General features: G+C 59.7%; 2 protein-coding genes across 2 annotated transcripts in view; one reads left to right on the top strand and one right to left on the bottom strand.

The window, feature by feature from the left end:
- Positions 1 to 3,735, top strand: part of CDC42BPB (CDC42 binding protein kinase beta) — a 113,246-nt gene extending 109,511 nt beyond the window's left edge. Inside the window, exons 36-37 of the mRNA XM_043489373.1 lie at positions 26 to 96; positions 2,499 to 3,735. Of these exons, the coding sequence (XP_043345308.1) occupies positions 26 to 96; positions 2,499 to 2,630 (203 nt within the window). The 3' untranslated portion in view covers positions 2,631 to 3,735. The remainder of the gene's footprint in view (positions 1 to 25; positions 97 to 2,498) is intronic.
- A 1,621-nt stretch (positions 3,736 to 5,356) lies between these two features.
- On the bottom strand, positions 5,357 to 14,655 carry AMN (amnion associated transmembrane protein). The gene is made up of 12 exons (XM_043489348.1): positions 14,531 to 14,655; positions 13,685 to 13,803; positions 13,539 to 13,583; positions 7,494 to 7,581; positions 7,169 to 7,386; positions 6,898 to 7,035; positions 6,641 to 6,749; positions 6,436 to 6,518; positions 6,078 to 6,255; positions 5,811 to 5,997; positions 5,635 to 5,728; positions 5,357 to 5,563 (listed from the first exon to the last, which is right to left on the bottom strand). Exons 1-12 carry the CDS (start codon positions 14,571 to 14,573, stop codon positions 5,477 to 5,479), a joined length of 1,389 nt encoding a protein of 462 aa, XP_043345283.1. The 5' UTR covers positions 14,574 to 14,655; the 3' UTR covers positions 5,357 to 5,476.
- Positions 14,656 to 16,273: the final 1,618 nt, after the last annotated feature.

Genomic DNA, 16,273 nt, shown 5'->3' with positions numbered 1-16,273 from the left:
GGTGACGGCCGTCTTCACTTTGCAGGGGGATCTGAACCTGGAGTGGCTGTGCCGCTAAGGAGTATGTCTGACCCTGACCAGGACTTTGACAAAGAGGTGAGGTTCGCCTGGTGAAGGCAGACACCCCAGGCCTGAGGCTCCATCTGCCCTGGAGCGGCCACCTCGGGCCTCCGCAGCCCTCAGAACCGCTCTCTCTGGGCTGCTCGGGCTGCGCCCAGAGCGGGAGGACGCGGGCTCCGCGGCTGTGAGTCTGTTGGAGAAAGACGAGGGTTCTCCCCTCCGCATCGTGACCTTGGGAGACCGAGGCCTCCTTCAGGCCTGGCTGCCAGTGGCCTGGCCCCCTGGCCTCGCTGAGGATGGTGCGGCCAAGGGCTGCTCTTGGGCATTGCCTGGACGGGCGGCCGGATGTGTGGAGCATGCAGGGAGGCTGCTCCCGTCGAGACGTTTCTGCGTAGCCTTGCACACATGGCTGGAACCCCAGGAGGTGCACAGGTGGCCTCGTGTGTCCTGCCCTCTCTCCTCCGCCTCCAACAGCCCCGTGGATCCAGTGTCCTCAGTCCCCCGTGTGGTGGGGGAAGGAAAGCAGGAGGCAGCGTGCTGAGGCTGGCCCCGGCAGCACTCCTGTGACGGAGGCCGGGGGCGTGGGGCTGCCACGGTGATGGCAGAGACGGCTTGCACCGCAGAGTCCCTCACCTTCCTGGCATGCCCAGAACTCGAGGCATGTGGGGCAGCCCTTTCCAAGTCCCCCTCTGCACCCTTCACCCGGCTGCTCTTGAGGGACTGTCTCCTACTTGTTCACAGAAACTCTTCATAGATTGTGGGTGTTACCTGCTGCAAGTACTTTTCCCAGTATCACTGACATTTTAATTTTGTCTTTAATTGTAAGGGTGTTGTCATATAGAACTATAACACATAGAAACTTTTAGTTCTTGAACAGTCTATCTTTTTCAATTAAGACAAATTCTCTCTTACTCTGAGAACCCGGCAGGCTTTTCCTTTCTGTCACCGTGTTCTGAGGGGTGAGAGTGTGTCTTGGCGTGTGTGGGTGAGGCTCTGAGCCGCTTTCTCTCTAAAGCACCCAGCACCGCTTCCTTCCCGCCATCCTGTACGCTTACCCTTTAGTATTTGTGAACTTCTTTTGTTTACGTGCTTCTATTCCTGGAGCCTCTGCTGCACCACCTGTAACCTGAGGGAGCACAACGCATCTGTTCGTTCCCCGTTTTCAGGACAGTTTCTTAGCTTCTCCTTCAGACTGACTGACTTGTGGCTGCGCTGGGTCTCGGTTGCTGCCCGGGCTGTCTCTAGTTAGTGAGTGGGGACTGCTCTCTCATCGTGGTGCCCAGTCCTCATCGCGGTGGCTTCTCCTGCTGTGGAGCATGGGCTTAGTTGGCCCGCGGCATGTGAGATCTTAGTTTCCTGACCAGGCATCGAACTCATGTCCCCTGAATTGGCAGGCGAGTTCTTAACCTCCAGACCACCAGGGATGTCCCAGCAATACATTGTGAAGCAGTGAATTTGGGAAGTGTGATGCCTTCAGCTTTTTCTTAGGCAGTTTTCTTTTGACTCTTCTGGGTCGTCTGCAGTTCTGTGTGAATTTGAGGGTTGGCTTTTCCAGTTCCATGCCTCCCCCAAAAACTCTATTAGAATGTTGGTAAGGATTGCATTGAATCTGTAGGTTGATCACAGTTGCCATCTTAACAGTAGTCTTCCAGTCCGTGAACATGGGATGCCTTTCGATTTCTTCAGGTGGTCTTTTTAAATTTTTGTCAGCAGTGTTTATAGTCTTAGTATACAGATCTTTCATCTCTGGTTAAATTTGTTCTTAGATATATTTTATCCTTTTGGATGCTATTGTAAATGGAATTGTTTTCTTAGTTTCTTTTTCAGATTGCTCATTGCTGGTATTTAGAAGCAGAGCTGATTTTTGTGATGACCTTGCATTCTGCAGCTTACTGAATTCGTTAAGCGCTTTAGTGTTTTTATCCCTACAGAGGTGGGTCAGCGGTGAGCAGAGATGCTTTTACTTCCTCCTTTCCCTGGTGGATGCCGTCTTTACTTGCCCAGTGGCTGGACCTTGTAGCACGGTATTGAGCAGCAGTGACGGCAGCAACCTGGCCTTGTTCCTGCTCTGAGTGGGGAGCTTTGCCTTTCACCACTGGGCGTGAAGTCAGCGGGCTGCTCACTGACACCTTTGTCGTGTGGAGAAAGTTCCTCTCTATTATTCCCTGTGCTTTTACCACGAAAGAGCCGCACGTCTGTGACCTTGGCCCACTTGGTCGCCACACTGCCTGGTTTCTTCATGGCAGTTACTCCTTTTGGTAATAGTTACACGAGTCAGGGGGGTGGTGGGCCTTGGTTTGCGATCTCTCCTGCAGGGACCACGTGACAAGCCTTAGAGGGCGTGTCGCCGTAACTCGGAAGGAGACGGCAGGGGCTGCCCGGCCCAGACAGCTCCCCTCCACAGTGGTTCTCACGCTCTCCCCGTTCTGTCTTCACAGCCCGATTCAGATTCCACCAAACACTCGACTCCATCCAACAGCTCCAACCCCAGCGGCCCGCCGAGCCCCAACTCCCCCCACAGGAGCCAGCTGCCCCTCGAAGGCCTGGAGCAGCCGTCCTGCGATGCCTGAGGCCGCCGGCTCCCGCCACAGGGCCGGGGCCCAGGTGGTCTGCAGTGCCAGTGCCAAGACTGACCTGAGCCTCCAGTGTTGTCCAAGGAAATGTGGACTCGACGTGTAGATACGGAGATGAAGAAAATGCTTTATTATGATAACAATCAGTTCCGTGCCGCACTGTCTGGCGGTAGACCAGATCACCCTCTGCATAGCTGTGAGGCGATACAGCTTGTTTGCACATGAAGGACGCCCCGGCCCCTCCCGCCCACCCAGGGCCGGCCGCGGCCCCCGCGGATGCAGGCAGCTCAGGACGGCCTCGGGGCCGCGTCTGGCCCCTGCTCCCTGAAACCGTTTCCTAGGCGCTTAGGAGCATCGTAGGAAGTTGTACACATCATTCCCAGTGTCACTAGAGTCTTGAAGACAGGAAACGTGGAGGTTAGTCCGTGGCCTTTTCGTTCCTTTAGCCCATACACAGAGGCGGAAGTCCTCCTGCCGACCTCGTAGCCGTGGACAGAGGCCCTCGCGTCAGTCCGCTCTGTCACCACCACACGTGTCCCGTCTCTACTACTGTGAAGTCAGCCGCGCTCTGTGTCCTGCTCGCCTCCACAGCTCAGCCTCCCGCCCCGAAGCCCGTGGGTGGCGGGTGCTGGGCCCCGTGCCCACAGGCCGAGAGGCCGCGCCGGGGGCGCCCCGCCCCGCATGGAGCCCGCGATTCGTGCCCGCTACTGGATGCTGTAGACGCCGCCACACTCCACCCCCAGCACCCTGCGCGCTTCTGCCTCCCCTCCCGGCGCGGCCTGTCTCTGAAAGCTCGCCGGGAGCCGCCGGCAGGCTTCCCTCTGCCCCCTGCCAGCCAACGTCCTCGCCACGCTGTGGAAGACGTGTGTTTCCCGTGAGTCGGCGCTGAGTGACGTGGGCACCACGGCCTGCCCGTGCGTGCCACGCGCCCAGCACCTGCCTGCCTGCCTGCCCCCCGGGCCTTCCGCGGGGGCTGGCACCTGCTGGGGGTTCTGGTTTTTACTTTTTTAATGTAAGTCTGAGTCTTTGTAATTATTGAATCGTGAGAACATTTTTGAACAATTTACCTGTCAATAAAGCAGAAGACGGCAGTTTTAAAGTTCTCGGTGGTTTGTCTGAATGCACTTGCAGTCAGCTGCTGCCTGGGGCCGCCAGCACCGGAAGGCATGCCTGTGCTGGAAGAACCAGCTGGCCTTGCAGTGGTGGGGGGCGGAGTCCACACGGCAGGACCTGGAGGCCAGGACCTCTCGCCTGCCCAGGTCCCAGGGGGCCTCCAGGGACGCCCTGCATTGGGGTGGGCTTCTGGCTGGAGGGAGGGGCTGTCTGGCCAGTGGCCCTGCTAGGCTTCAGAGAGAGAAAACAGGACTGGCCAACCATCCCCAGGAGGGGGAGCTCACGGGGAGGTTGGGTGGGTACATGGCACTCAGGGGCTCTGGGGACCCAGGAGCCTGTGGCGGGCTGGGTACACTGTTTGACCCACAGTAAGCTCTTGGTGACATGTGGGCAGGGGGCGCTGAGGATGGGCAGGATGCAGAGAGCTGGCACGCAGTTCCTGGGGAGCGTCCCGGGCCCCCTGCAGCTCCACCAGTCAGCGCGGCCAGTGGGCCCGCCACTGCCCCAGGGGGAGCAGGAGCCCCGCGAACCGCCTCCCCCCATCCCTACACAAGGCACAGGCAGACGCCCCCGAGGCAACGCCCAGCGCCTAGAAAATGCAAGTGCAGGCCCACAGTGAGCAGGTGGTGGGCAGTGGGGTATTGCCCCCCACCCTGCCCCACCCACCCGGACGTCTGCCCCACAGGAGCACCTGTTTCCGGCCTGAAACACAGGTGCACAAGTGTGAGCCGTTTTTAAATGAAATACTAGCTATTGTAATAGCACCAAGAGTGACCACCGCCCACGAAGTGGGCGAGCGTCACACGGTGCTGGCCACGGGGCACAGAGCGATGGGGGCGTAAGAGTGAGCTCACCGTCAGGAGGTCGCGGGCAGCCACCCTGGGGGCGGGTGTTCCCAATGCTGAGCACGAAGGTGTCTCCCCGACAGTTCAAGCTGGTCACGCTGTCCATACACTCTCATACACACATCACCGTCCCAATGCCGGCCCGTCATTACCTACCAAGTCAGGGTCCTACCCAGAGCGGCTCAGCCCTCACCCACCGCGGACCTCAGCCGCCCGCAGGAGCGGGGCGCCGGCCAGTCCTGGCCTCAAGGCCTCCAACACCAAAGAGCCCCCTCCCGGCAGGACACACGCTGGCGTGCTGCCACTCGCGAACACGGCGAGCGGGCAGCTCTGCCCCCGCCTGCAGAGGGGACAGACCCACTGTGCCGCTGGGCTAGCCCGCTGGGCACCCTAGCCCCGCGGAAGTCCAGGCCCAACTGTCTGGCCCCGGCGCAGCCCACGCAACCTGGGCCTGAGCAGCTGGCAGCCGGCTCCGCCACCGTCTTCGGCGCAGCTCCCGACCCCTCCTCCCCTAGTAAGGGCTTCTTTCTGGGCTCCTCCAGAAACAGGAACACGGTAAGCCGTCCTGGCTCTGGGAGGGCCTTCTCAGGCCGGAAGCCTCGGGCCGCCCCAGCCTACAGGCAGCACCCAGGACTGCCCTGGGTGGCTAGGCGCCAGCGGGCACAGGCTCTGAGGACCACCCTTCACCATCCGACCTGGCCCTCCCAGCTCCGACCAGGCAGGGGCAGACGGGCGTATGATATGCGCGAGGTGTCCGCGCTGACATCAGGTGCAAGAATTCGCTTTATTGGGCTAGGCCAGCAGAAGGTGGGGGATCCCGCGGGGCCCGCGATGCCCCCTGGATGGGGCTGGGGTCGGGGTGCGACAGGCCGGTCACGCGGCCGCTCAGGCCTCGGCCTCCGCTTCGCCAAACAGCGGATTAAGGAAGTAGCTGCGGCTGGAGCTCCTTTGGTCCGACTTCGGGGTCGGGAGCTGCGGAAGCGCAGAGTCAGGGTGCCCGATCGCGAAGAGGTCCCGCAACCCCGACCCCGGGCGCCCCTCACCGCCTCCGCGGAGTCCGCCGCGTAGAACACCGGATTGTGGAAGCCCAGAGGCGCCCCGGCCCGCGCGGTGGCCGCCTCGTCGCGCCTCCTCCACCTGGAGCAGGGACGCGTGTGAGCCCGACACACCCGATCCCGGAACCCCCGCCCCGCGTACCGGAGCCCCGAGCCCCGCGAACCTGAGCCTCCCCTCGCGGCGCAGCAGCAGCGTCCCCGCCAGCAGCGCCAGCAGCACCAGCAGCCCGGCGGCCACCAAGCCGCCCGCCAGCCCCGCGCGCGCCGGCGCGTTCAGCCCCGCCGCCGAGCCGCCCCAGACAGGCGCGCCCGACTCTCGAGCAGTCGCCGAGAGGATTCCGAGGGCCTCGCCTGCAACGGAGGACGCCGGCTCAGAATCCCGGGGCGGGACGAGACCGGGGCGGGAACTGGGAAAGGGGCGCCGCGGTTACCGTGCTCCGCGATGTCCGCCAGGAGGGCCCGGGCCAGGCGCCCCGCGCCGCCGGTCTCGGGCCCGGCCTCCACCAGCACCACCTGGATCTCCGTGTCCGCCTTCGCACCTGAGGCTTCGCGGAGCCCGGGCGGGCGCGGGACCTTGGACACGGCCACTTGCAGCCCTTGGTACTGGGGCTAGAGAGGGGAACAGAGTTGGCCCGGGGACTCCGTCCCTCGGACCTGAGGGGACGAAGCGGGCAGGGACAAGCGCTTTGCAGGCGGAGAGCGAACGCATCAAGGAGGAGGCGGAGGGGGGTGCTCCCAGACCCCGGCGGCGGAAGGGTGGGGGCCGGGCTGGGGGCGCGGCCGCAGTACCAGAGCCAGGAAGGCGTGCAGCAGCCGCGCCCGGTACCGCTGCAGGTCAAAGGCAGGGCCGTGGGTCAGCGAAACGACAGCTCCTGCAGCAGGAAGGGAAGAAGGAGTCAGCCCCGCAGGTCCGAGCCCTGCAGGGAAACTGAGGCTGGGGCGAGGCCGGGTGGCCGCGCCACCCCAGCTCTGAAGGGCGCGGCGGGGCGCTCACCGCAGAGGTCGCAGCATTGCCCTTCGGGCCGGAGGGGCTCCAAGCAGGCGGCCTGGGGGCAGCCGCCACCCAGGGGTTGAAGCAGCGCGGCGCAGATCCACGGCTGCGCCTGCAAACGGGGAGCTAGGGTGAGGGCGAGGGGCAGACCGGGAGAGAGCGCCGCGCGCCCGGGGAGAGAGCGGGGCGAGACGGCGGGGCGCGGCGGCACAGCCCCGACCTCCCGACACTCCAGCCGCCCCGCGGCGGGCCGCCCTCACCTCGGCGTTGCCGCAGACGCAGCCCGACGGGTCCGTGCAGGCCTCGGGGTCCACGCTCAGAGCGCCCGGCCCGTGGAAGCGCAGCCGGCCCGCGCGGGACGCCAGGAAAGCCGCCAGGTCTTCCTCGCGCGCGAACGTCTGCAGGTGGCCGGGCGAGCCCGGGAACCGGCCGGAGCACGAGACCGCGTCTGAGCGCCCGGAACCGACCAGGCTAGCAGGGTAGGAGGCGCTCCGGGGAGACCCGCGCCCGCCCCCCGCGCGCGCGCCCCACCTGGCCCAGAGCCTGGACGCTGCGGACGCGCACGGTGCCGGCGCCCGGGCCCAGGCCCACCCGGAAGGAGGCGTCGGACGGAAAGACGACGTCGTCGTGGAGGCAGGGCACGCGCTCGGCGTCCACGGAGAAGAGGCCGCGCGCCGCGTCCCCGGGGCGCCATAGGAGCGGGTCGAGCCACAGGAAGCGGTCGGGGTCGAGGAAGCGCGCGCGGGCGCCTGGGCGAGCGCGCGACCCTGAGCTCCGCCGGGAACGCGCCCTCCCGGCCGGCCCCGCCCGCGGCCGCGCCCCCCTGACTCCGCGCCCCCTGGCGCGACCCCCTCACCTGTGCCACAGTCCGGGCGCGAGCCGGCGTCCGTTGCGCCGAATCCAGCTCCCGAGGCCAGGACGAATTCCCCGTCCAGCGGCAAGAGCTGCGGGAAGCACAGGCTGAGGCGGCGGGTGGGCACTGGAGGGTCCGGCTGTGCGCCCACCCCCGAGCCCCGTCCCCGTGGGCGGGAGAGTCTAGGCCGCAGACTGGGCCGCTGAGGTCCGCTGGGCCGAGGGAGGGGGTAGTTTGCGGCAGCGTGGCTCTCGTCAGGGCCGCCGTGCCCCACGAGAAACTACAATTCAAGGGCCCGTCGGCTCCACGAAGCCAAGCCGCCGGGGCCCCTGGAGCAGCCCTGACCGTGAGGGAGGGCAGCGGGGCGGCTGGGGAAGCGGGAACCGGGGCGGTGGGGCCGTGGAGCCGCGCGCCTCCCCCCAGCGCGGGCAGCTCCTTCTCCACAGACGCCCAGGACTCGGGTGTCAGAGGCCGCGTGAAGGCTCGGAGGGGGGCACCGCCCGCCCTCCCCCGCTCCCCCACGCCCAGCCCGGGGACCCCACCCCACCGTGGGGTCGGGGCGGACGGTGAGGGCGGGACCGGGGGGCTGCTCAGTGTGGGGGTCCCCGACGCTTAACACCTCGGGGGAGAGGCCCCAGCTTGCTCCACAGGGTCTGCTCTTCAGTCCCCCAGGCACTGGGCCTGCTCGGCAGGCTGACGCCGGGCAGAGTGGAGGTCACGGGCCAGCCTCGTCCGTGGCTGGGGGTGAGTCCCGTGCCAGCCAGGCAGAGCCCCCCGCAGGCACCAGGGCCGAATCCTGGGGACCGAGGGGCGCAGGCGCCGCGGGAGGGGCGGTGGGTGTCCGCAGTGACGCTCCAACAAGAACTTGGTTTTCAACGCAACCAAAGGGGGGAGTGTAAATAATACACGATGAATGCCATAGTTGAAAGACAGCAGGAAAGGGCCGAGAGAGAGAAACCAGGAGCGGGCGGCGGGAGCTCGACAGGCGCACCAGCATTCAGATACGAGGGCAGGGCGCGTCCGAAGAGACAGTGAAGAGGAATTCTCCGCATCTGACCAAAGCTGGGAAACCTCGGGTTGAAAGGTCTCACTGGGGACTTCCCTGGCAGTCCAGTGGTTAAGCCTGCTTCCAATATAGGGGCTGGGGTCCAGTCCCTGGTCAAGGAACTAACACACACAGCACTGCCAATTATGTATGTGAAAAAGAAAAAATATTTTAAAAAGGAAAGGTCTCATTGAATGCCAAATAAGGAAAATCACAGAATGCTATGTTTGTGACCATCAAAGACAAAGAGAACACCGTAAGAGCGGCAGAGGGAGAGAAATCACCCAGGAAGGAAAAACATTCAAGGATTGGGTTTCTCAGCAACAACGCATGCAGACAGCAGAACAGGCTGCCTGAAGACATCTGCCCTGGACATGGCTCTGCCCCCCAGAATAGTGTGTCAGATATTGAAGGATAATAAAATGATAAAGACTTCAGAAGATTGCCACGCAGAGACCTACCCTGAAAACATGCTTGGAGGAAGGAAAGAATCTAGATGCTAAGAAGAGAAATGGGAACGAGGGTGATGAAATACTTTTGTGAAATACTTTAATGATGAAATAACAAAAATACTTATTGCTGTCTCTTAATAAATGTTTAAATCAAGGACTAAAATGTGATGGGGAGGGAGAGACCGCAAGGTCATGGGCATACAGTAAAGACCTCACTTGTTCAAGGGAAAATACAGATACTGAAAAGGTTAACAAATCAGTAAGACTGCCAAAAACCTAGATGAAATATACCAATTTCTAGGAAAGTTTAAAATATCAAAATTGATGCAAGAGGCAATAGGGAATTTGAACTGACAAGTAAGCATTAAAGAATTTTAAATGTCAAAGACCTCCTATTCCCCAAATTCCCAGTCCAACCAAGGATTTTATAGGTGAGCTCTGCTAAACCTCCAAGGAAAACTTAATTTCTTCTTCCCGAAGTTGTTTTGGAAAACAGAAAAAGAGTGAAAAATCACCAGTCCATTTTATGAGGCCACTGTAATCTTCATTCCAAAACCAAATGATGGCACTTCCCTGGTGGTACAGTGGATAAGAATCCACCTGCCAATGCAGGGAACACAGGTTCAATTCCTGGTTGGGGGAGATTCCACATGCCACAGAGCAACTAAGCCCATGCACCACAGCCTGTGCTCCACAGCCTGAAGCCTGTGCTCCACAAGAGAAGCCACTGCAACAAGCCCATGCGCCACAAAGAGGAGGAGCCCCCCCCTTGCAACGAGAGAAAGTCCACTCGGCAACAAAGACCCACGGCAACCAACAATAAATAAACCCAAACCAAATGAACGACAAAGTGAAAAAAAATTATAGGCTCAGCTGACTTACAACAAAAATGTGAGGATTCTGAATAAAATATTAGCTGATTGGATCCAATAACGTATCACGTCCCAAGAACGCAGGAAGGAGGAAGGATGAGAAAAGCCCCCATCCCACGTTCTCCGCAGCGTGTATGACTGTGTCCCAGCAGATGGCGGTGGAGAGTCTTGTGCCACCAAAACCAGCGTGACAAGGAAGGCAAGTGTCGAAGAGGCGTGCTTAGACCTGCACCTGAAGGAAGGTGCCAGGAAGGCGTCCGTCTCACAAGGACGGTTCTGCCTCAGAAAACCCAATTAAAAGGCTACAGGAGGGGGGGCTACATCTCAGTCAACGTAAGAAAAAAAACAACTGGGAAGTTCAACAACCCATTTATGATTTTTCAAAAAGCTGCCCGCCAAGTAGCAATAGATTAGAATTTCCACAATTAAAGTTATCTGCAAAACCCTACAGCAAACATTACACACAGTGGAGAACCTCGACGTGTCTTCTCTTTTATGCTGGAACAAGACAAGAATGCCTGTTTTTGTCACTTTTGTTTAACATAGGGGTTTTTTTGTTTAACATTGTCCTGGACAATGATATAAGGAAAGAAAAAGAAATAAAAGGAGTTGGGACTGACTGGAAAGGAAGAGGAACAATGGTCATTATTTACAAAGATCACCACCTAGACAATATCATTCTTAAAAATAGAGCACCATTCACAATAGGAACCAAACTATATAAAGGATTTATAAATTAGTCACTACTACACAAAACCTCAACAAAGGTCCGCTTGGTCAAGGCTATGGTTTTTCCAGTGGTCATGTATGGATGTGAGAGTTGGACTGTGAAGAAAGCTGAGCGCTGAAAAATTGATGCTTTTGAACTGTGGTGTTGGAGAAGACTCTTGAGAGTCCGTTGGACTGCAAGGAGATCCAACCCGTCCATCCTAAAGCAGATCAGTGCTGGGTGTTCATTGGAAGGACTGATGCTGAAGCTGAAACTCCAGTACTTTGGCCACCTCATGCGAAGAGCTGACTCATTGGAAAAGACCCTGATGCTGGGAGGGATTGGGGGCAGGAGGAGAAGGGGACGACAGAGGATGGGATGGTTGGATAGCATCACCGACTTGATGGGCATGAGTTTGAGTAAACTCTGGGAGTTGGTGATGGACAGGGAGGCCTGGCGTGCTGCAATTCATGGGGTCGCAAAGAGTCGGACACGACTGAGCGACTGAACTGAACTGAACACAAAACCTCTATGTGCACCATTTTAAGACTCTAGTAAAGAGTTCTATGGCCAATGACCTGAAATATTTGAAGAGAAAATCCATGCTCTCAAGTGGATGACTTGCATATATAAAGTTGTCATTCCCAATCAAATTCCAGGGTTTGGGTGGTGGTGGTGTTACCTGATAAACCTACTCCATGATTTCTCTGCAACAGTCAGATCCACAAAGAACTAGTCAGCCTTGAACCAGAGGGTGAAGAAGGCACAGGGTGGGTGGTTTCCACCTGGGTCCTCTGAGGGTTGACCTCTCAGAGTGGAGGAGAGGCAGGGGAAATTGACCCGGTGGGTTTTAAGACAACTCACAGAGCCTCAGAGTGGGGGCACTGTGGTGCTGGCAGGAGAACAGGCAGAAAGATCAAAGGAACTGCAGGCAAAATCCCCACCACACCTTGGGCAGCTGGCGAACAGTGACCCCAGTGCCGCAGAGCAAGGGGAAAGGCTGGTGGCTGGAGGAGGACATCAGAAACCAGGCTTGATCCAAGGAGGAGAATACAGCTGGTTCCCTAGTTAGTGTCCGACTCAGACAGGTGCCCCTGATGGGAAAACCATGACCGGACAGACATAATCTATGGTTGATTATGGTTGTGACTGAGAAGCAGGGAAGAGGTGCTTAAACAAAACACGGAAAACACAGGTATAAAGCAACTGATCTTGCATCTGATAGATTGATAACGGGGGTTTCTTATCAGCAAAGGGAAACACAGGCAAAAGTCCATAGTGAGAAGACATTTGCAGTAACTCGACAATTAATGGGTAGAAAATAATAGATTCCTGGGCAATCTGCCCAGAAATGGGAGGGGAGGTGTTCAGGAAGAGAAAAATCCCAGGGAGAGAAGTTCCAAACCAAAGTGAAAAGTGAAAGTGCTGCTGACTAAGTTGTGTCTGACTGTTTGAGACCCCATGGACTGTAGCCCGTCAGGCTCTTCTGTCCATGGGATTCTCCAGGCAAGAATACTGGAGTGGGTTGCCATTTCCGCCTCCAGTGGATCTTCCTGACCCAGGGATTGAACCCTGGTCTCTTGGATTGCAAGCAGATTCTTTACCGTCTGAGCCACAGGGAAGAAATGCAAATTAAATACCTGAGCTGCTGTGTCTCCTAACAGGCGACATCTCAGCAGCTGGACTGGGGCCCCGCGGTGGGGCTGGAGGAGGGCCCTCAGACCACACTGGGTGCTTTCGGCCCCGTCTCTGTGCCCCTGGGCTGTTTCCAGCCAGGACCTCCGGGGGCTGCCCTCTCGCGGCAGAGCATCGGCAGGGGAAGTGAGGGGGGCGCCCCACGGGGCTGTGCAAGGGGTACAGACGTGCGGGGACAAAGAGGAGGGCTGGCTGGGCCAGGGGAAGGAAAGGGCAGAAAGAGGGAGTGAAGAATGAATGAATGCATGACTGTTGTCTCTTTTGAGATCCCCAAGCACTCTCCAAGGAGATCATCAAGGCAACTAAGACAGCCAGAAGGGACCTCTAGGTCCCAGCACCCCCATCTCCAACTGGCTCCTCTATTCGTGGGTTCCCGCCAGTTCCAGGCGCCCCACCACCACCACCGCCTTCTCCAGGCCCCTGTCTGGTTGCCACGGTCACCAGGGCTGTGGGGGCTCCTGGGTGCAGCTATTGGGCCCCCCTCGCTGGCTCCGCCACTTCCTCCTCCCCCTCACTGCCCCCTCCACACCTTAGTCTTTGGGTTGGACGCGTGGGAAGGGCGTCTGGACCTGGGATCTATAGGAACTGGCACATCCTGCCCGAGGCCCCCTTCCCAGGCTGCAGGTGAGGGCTGGGGTCTCTAACTCTCCTGCCCTGTCCCCAGTGGGGCCAGACTCCCAGAATTGATGCCGCTTTCGAAAACCATCAATTAACCGAGCTGCCTCCAGGTGGTGCCTCCAGGTGGAAATAAGGCGCACCCAGACCCTGCATCTGGGCAGCAGAGTGAGTGCTGCCCAGGCCTCCTAGGCCACCGGCGGCCCCCACTCACCCACGAGGTCCAGTGGCCTCCGGGTGACGACCCCACCCTGGAACTCACACTGTGAATCAGTTTGAGAAAAAGGTCCCCTGAGTTCCGATGCACAGGCCAGGGAAAGGCTTTGGTGGGGCAGGGAGGTGGGCTTCCCTGGGGCAAATCTTAGCGAGGACAGACTCCTGGGCGACAGGGCCCAGAGGCAGGGGCAGGAGGGACAGAGGGTGCCCGCCACATCCCTTCTGAGGCTGGGCACAGCCTGGGCTGCAACTGTGGGACCAGTGTTCCCTCCCATGTGGTTCCCCACCCTTCCAGAAACCCCTCCACAGGCTAAGGGCCGGCGGATTGTAGGGTCCACCCCCCAAGTGGATGCCAGTCAGGAAGCAAGAAAGAGGCGTCAAGCTGACCAGGGCAGGTCCCGCGGGCCCCCTTCTGACCCGGGGTCCATTCCCAGCCCTGCTCACCATGTCTGAGATGCTGTGACCTTCTCGCACCAGGACCGACACCGTCTGCAGGCAGAAGGGACGTCAGCGAGTGCCCCCCTCACTGGGCTCCTGGGGCCTGGACCACGCGGACACCCCCCCACGGCCCCAGGAGTGGGGTCAGGCACCTTGTCCGCGGGGAACTCAACAGCAGCGCCTGCGCATGGGGTCCGGTTCTGGCTCCAGTTGGTGGCATCGTCAAAATTGGTGTTGGGAACCCAGACTTTGTCGGCGGCCTGAGTCAGGGCTGGGGAGGGGACGGCTGAGCACTGGGGTTCCCGCCCGGAACCCCCCGTGCCCAGGAAGGACGACCTTATCCAGAGAGACCTGGAGCTGGAGGGTCCAGGCGTGGGACCGGACCCTGCGGGAGCCTGGCCCCAGGCTCCCCAACTTCTACTGAATCTGCAGAGCCCGCTGAAACGCGCCTTCCTCAGGGACTCCGCCCCCCGCAGATCGCCTCCTCGCCCGCCCCCAGTTCACCCTGCCAGGATGGTGGCGACCACGGGACAGAGGCCGTCGGGGCAGGGAGGCCTCGGCCCAGTGGAAGGAACTGGGGGACGGGGCGGGGGGCGGGCGGCAGGCCGGTTGTGCCGGGGAGCTGCGTCTGGAGGGGTCGCCAGGGGCTCAGAGAGGGGCCCGGGGACCGGGCTGCAGTTCTTACAGCTCCGGGGCGTAGGGGGCCGCTCCGCGGACACGCCCCCGCCTAGGGGCCACGCGGGGGTCAGAGGCGCCCCGGGGCTGGGGGTTGGGGGGCGGGCGCAGCGGCGGCAGCTTCCGGCGGGGGGCGGGCGCGCCCGGCCGTCGCTCTGGCCCGGGGTCTCCGAGGAGCCCCCCGCTCGGCCCCGCGGGCGCTGCGCGAGGAGGGGCCCGGCGGCCGCCGGGTTTCGCAGCCCATCACGCTCCCGCCGCGCGCCCCTCGGGGACAGGGGTCTCCGGGTGCGTCGGGCCCCCGGCGCACCCCCCCACTCCCTTACCCAACAGCTGCAGCCACAGCAGCGCCCGGCCCGGGGCGCCCATCCCGCCGGACTTCGGCGTCTCGGACCCTGAGACTTTGCCCCGCGGGGCCCACGTGACCGGGCGGGGTGGGGGCGGCCGGGAGGGTTACACGTTCACCTCCGACCCGCCCGCAGCGACTCCTGGGCCCCTCCCACACACCCAGCTCCAGGACCTGAGGACCTTGGGCGCTCAGAAAGGGGGCTTGTGGGGGACCACTTCCCAAGGAAACGGTGCGTTGGGGGCGGGGCGCCTCCCTGCCCCAGATGCAGCTGGCTGCACCCAGCTGCCTGCATTGGCCGGGTCCAGGCAAGGGCCCTCCTGCCTCCTAGGCTGGTGGACTGTGGATGGTGGCAGACGGCTGGTACCTGGTGTCCGGTGTGTGGAGGATGGTGGGCAGGTGACCCTGGATGCATGGTGAGTGGTGGATGGTATTGTGCTGGCTGCTGGATGGATGAGGAATGGACTGATGGGAAATGGTGAGGGAATGAATGAGTGGACAGTAATGGAGTGATAGTGGGTGGAGAATGAGTGGTGTGTGATTGATGAGTGTTGGATGGTAGAGAGGCGCATGAATGACTAGATGGTGGCTGGTGGACAGATGCTCAATGGTTGGTGGTGAACAGATGTGAAGAGTGGCAGGTGAATGCAGATAGCTGTTCATGGGTGGTGGATGGCTAAATGGATGATCACAGACAGTGGATGGATGGATAGAGTAGATTGGAAGATAGGTGATGGATGGTAGATGGTCGCTGGATGAAGGATAGTGGAAGGGTGGACGGTAGAAATGGTGATTGGATAAATGAATGGTTGGTGGGTGAAAAATAAACTGTCAGTGTTAAATGGATGTGTCTATGTATGGATGGCTTGTTGACCCGGATCAATTCAGTTCAGTTCAGTCGCTCAGTCGTGTCCAACTCTCTGCAACCCCATGGACTACAGCCAGGCCTTCCTGTCAATCACCAACTCCCAGAGTTTACTCAAACTCATGTCCATCGAGCCGGTGATGCCATCCAACCGTCTCATCCTCTGTCGTCCCCTTCTCCTCCCACCTTCAATCTTTCCCAGCATCAAGGTCTTTTCGGATGAGTCAATTCTTGGCATCAGGTGGCCAAAGTGTTGGAGTTTCAGCTTGAACATCAGTTCTTCCAATGAATATTCAGGACTGATTTCCTTTAGAATGGACTGGTTGGATCTCCTTGCAGTCCAAGGGGCTCTCAAGAGTCTTCTTCAACACCACAGTTCAAAAGCATCAATTCTTTGGAGCTCAGCTTTCTCTATGGTCCAACTCTCACATCCATACATGATTACTAGAAAAACCATAGCTTTGACTAGACGGGCCTTTGTTGGCAAAGTAATGTCTGCTTTATAATATGCTGTCTAGGTTGGTCATAACTTGCCTTCCAAGGAGCGTCTTTTAATTTCATGGCTGCAGTCACCATCTGCAGTGATTTTGGAGCCCCCAAAAATAAAGTCTGACACTGTTTCCACTGTTTCCCCATCTATTTGCCATGAAGTGATAGGACCAGATGCCATGATCTTAGTTTTCTGAATGTTGAGCTTTAAGCCAACTTTTTCACTCTCCTCTTCCACTTTCATCAAGAGGCTCTTCAGTTCTTCTTCACTTTCTGCCATAAGGGTGGTGTCATCTGCATATCTGAGGTTATTGATATTTCTCCCAGCAATCTTGACTCCACTTGTGCTTCATCCAGCCCAGCATTTCT

Source organism: Cervus canadensis, chromosome 17 (genome assembly GCF_019320065.1).
Source record: "Cervus canadensis isolate Bull #8, Minnesota chromosome 17, ASM1932006v1, whole genome shotgun sequence".
In the NCBI taxonomy this organism is placed as follows: Eukaryota; Metazoa; Chordata; class Mammalia; order Artiodactyla; family Cervidae; genus Cervus; species Cervus canadensis.
Note: the sequence above shows the minus strand (reverse complement) of the source record. Positions and strands in the feature narration are given on the sequence as shown.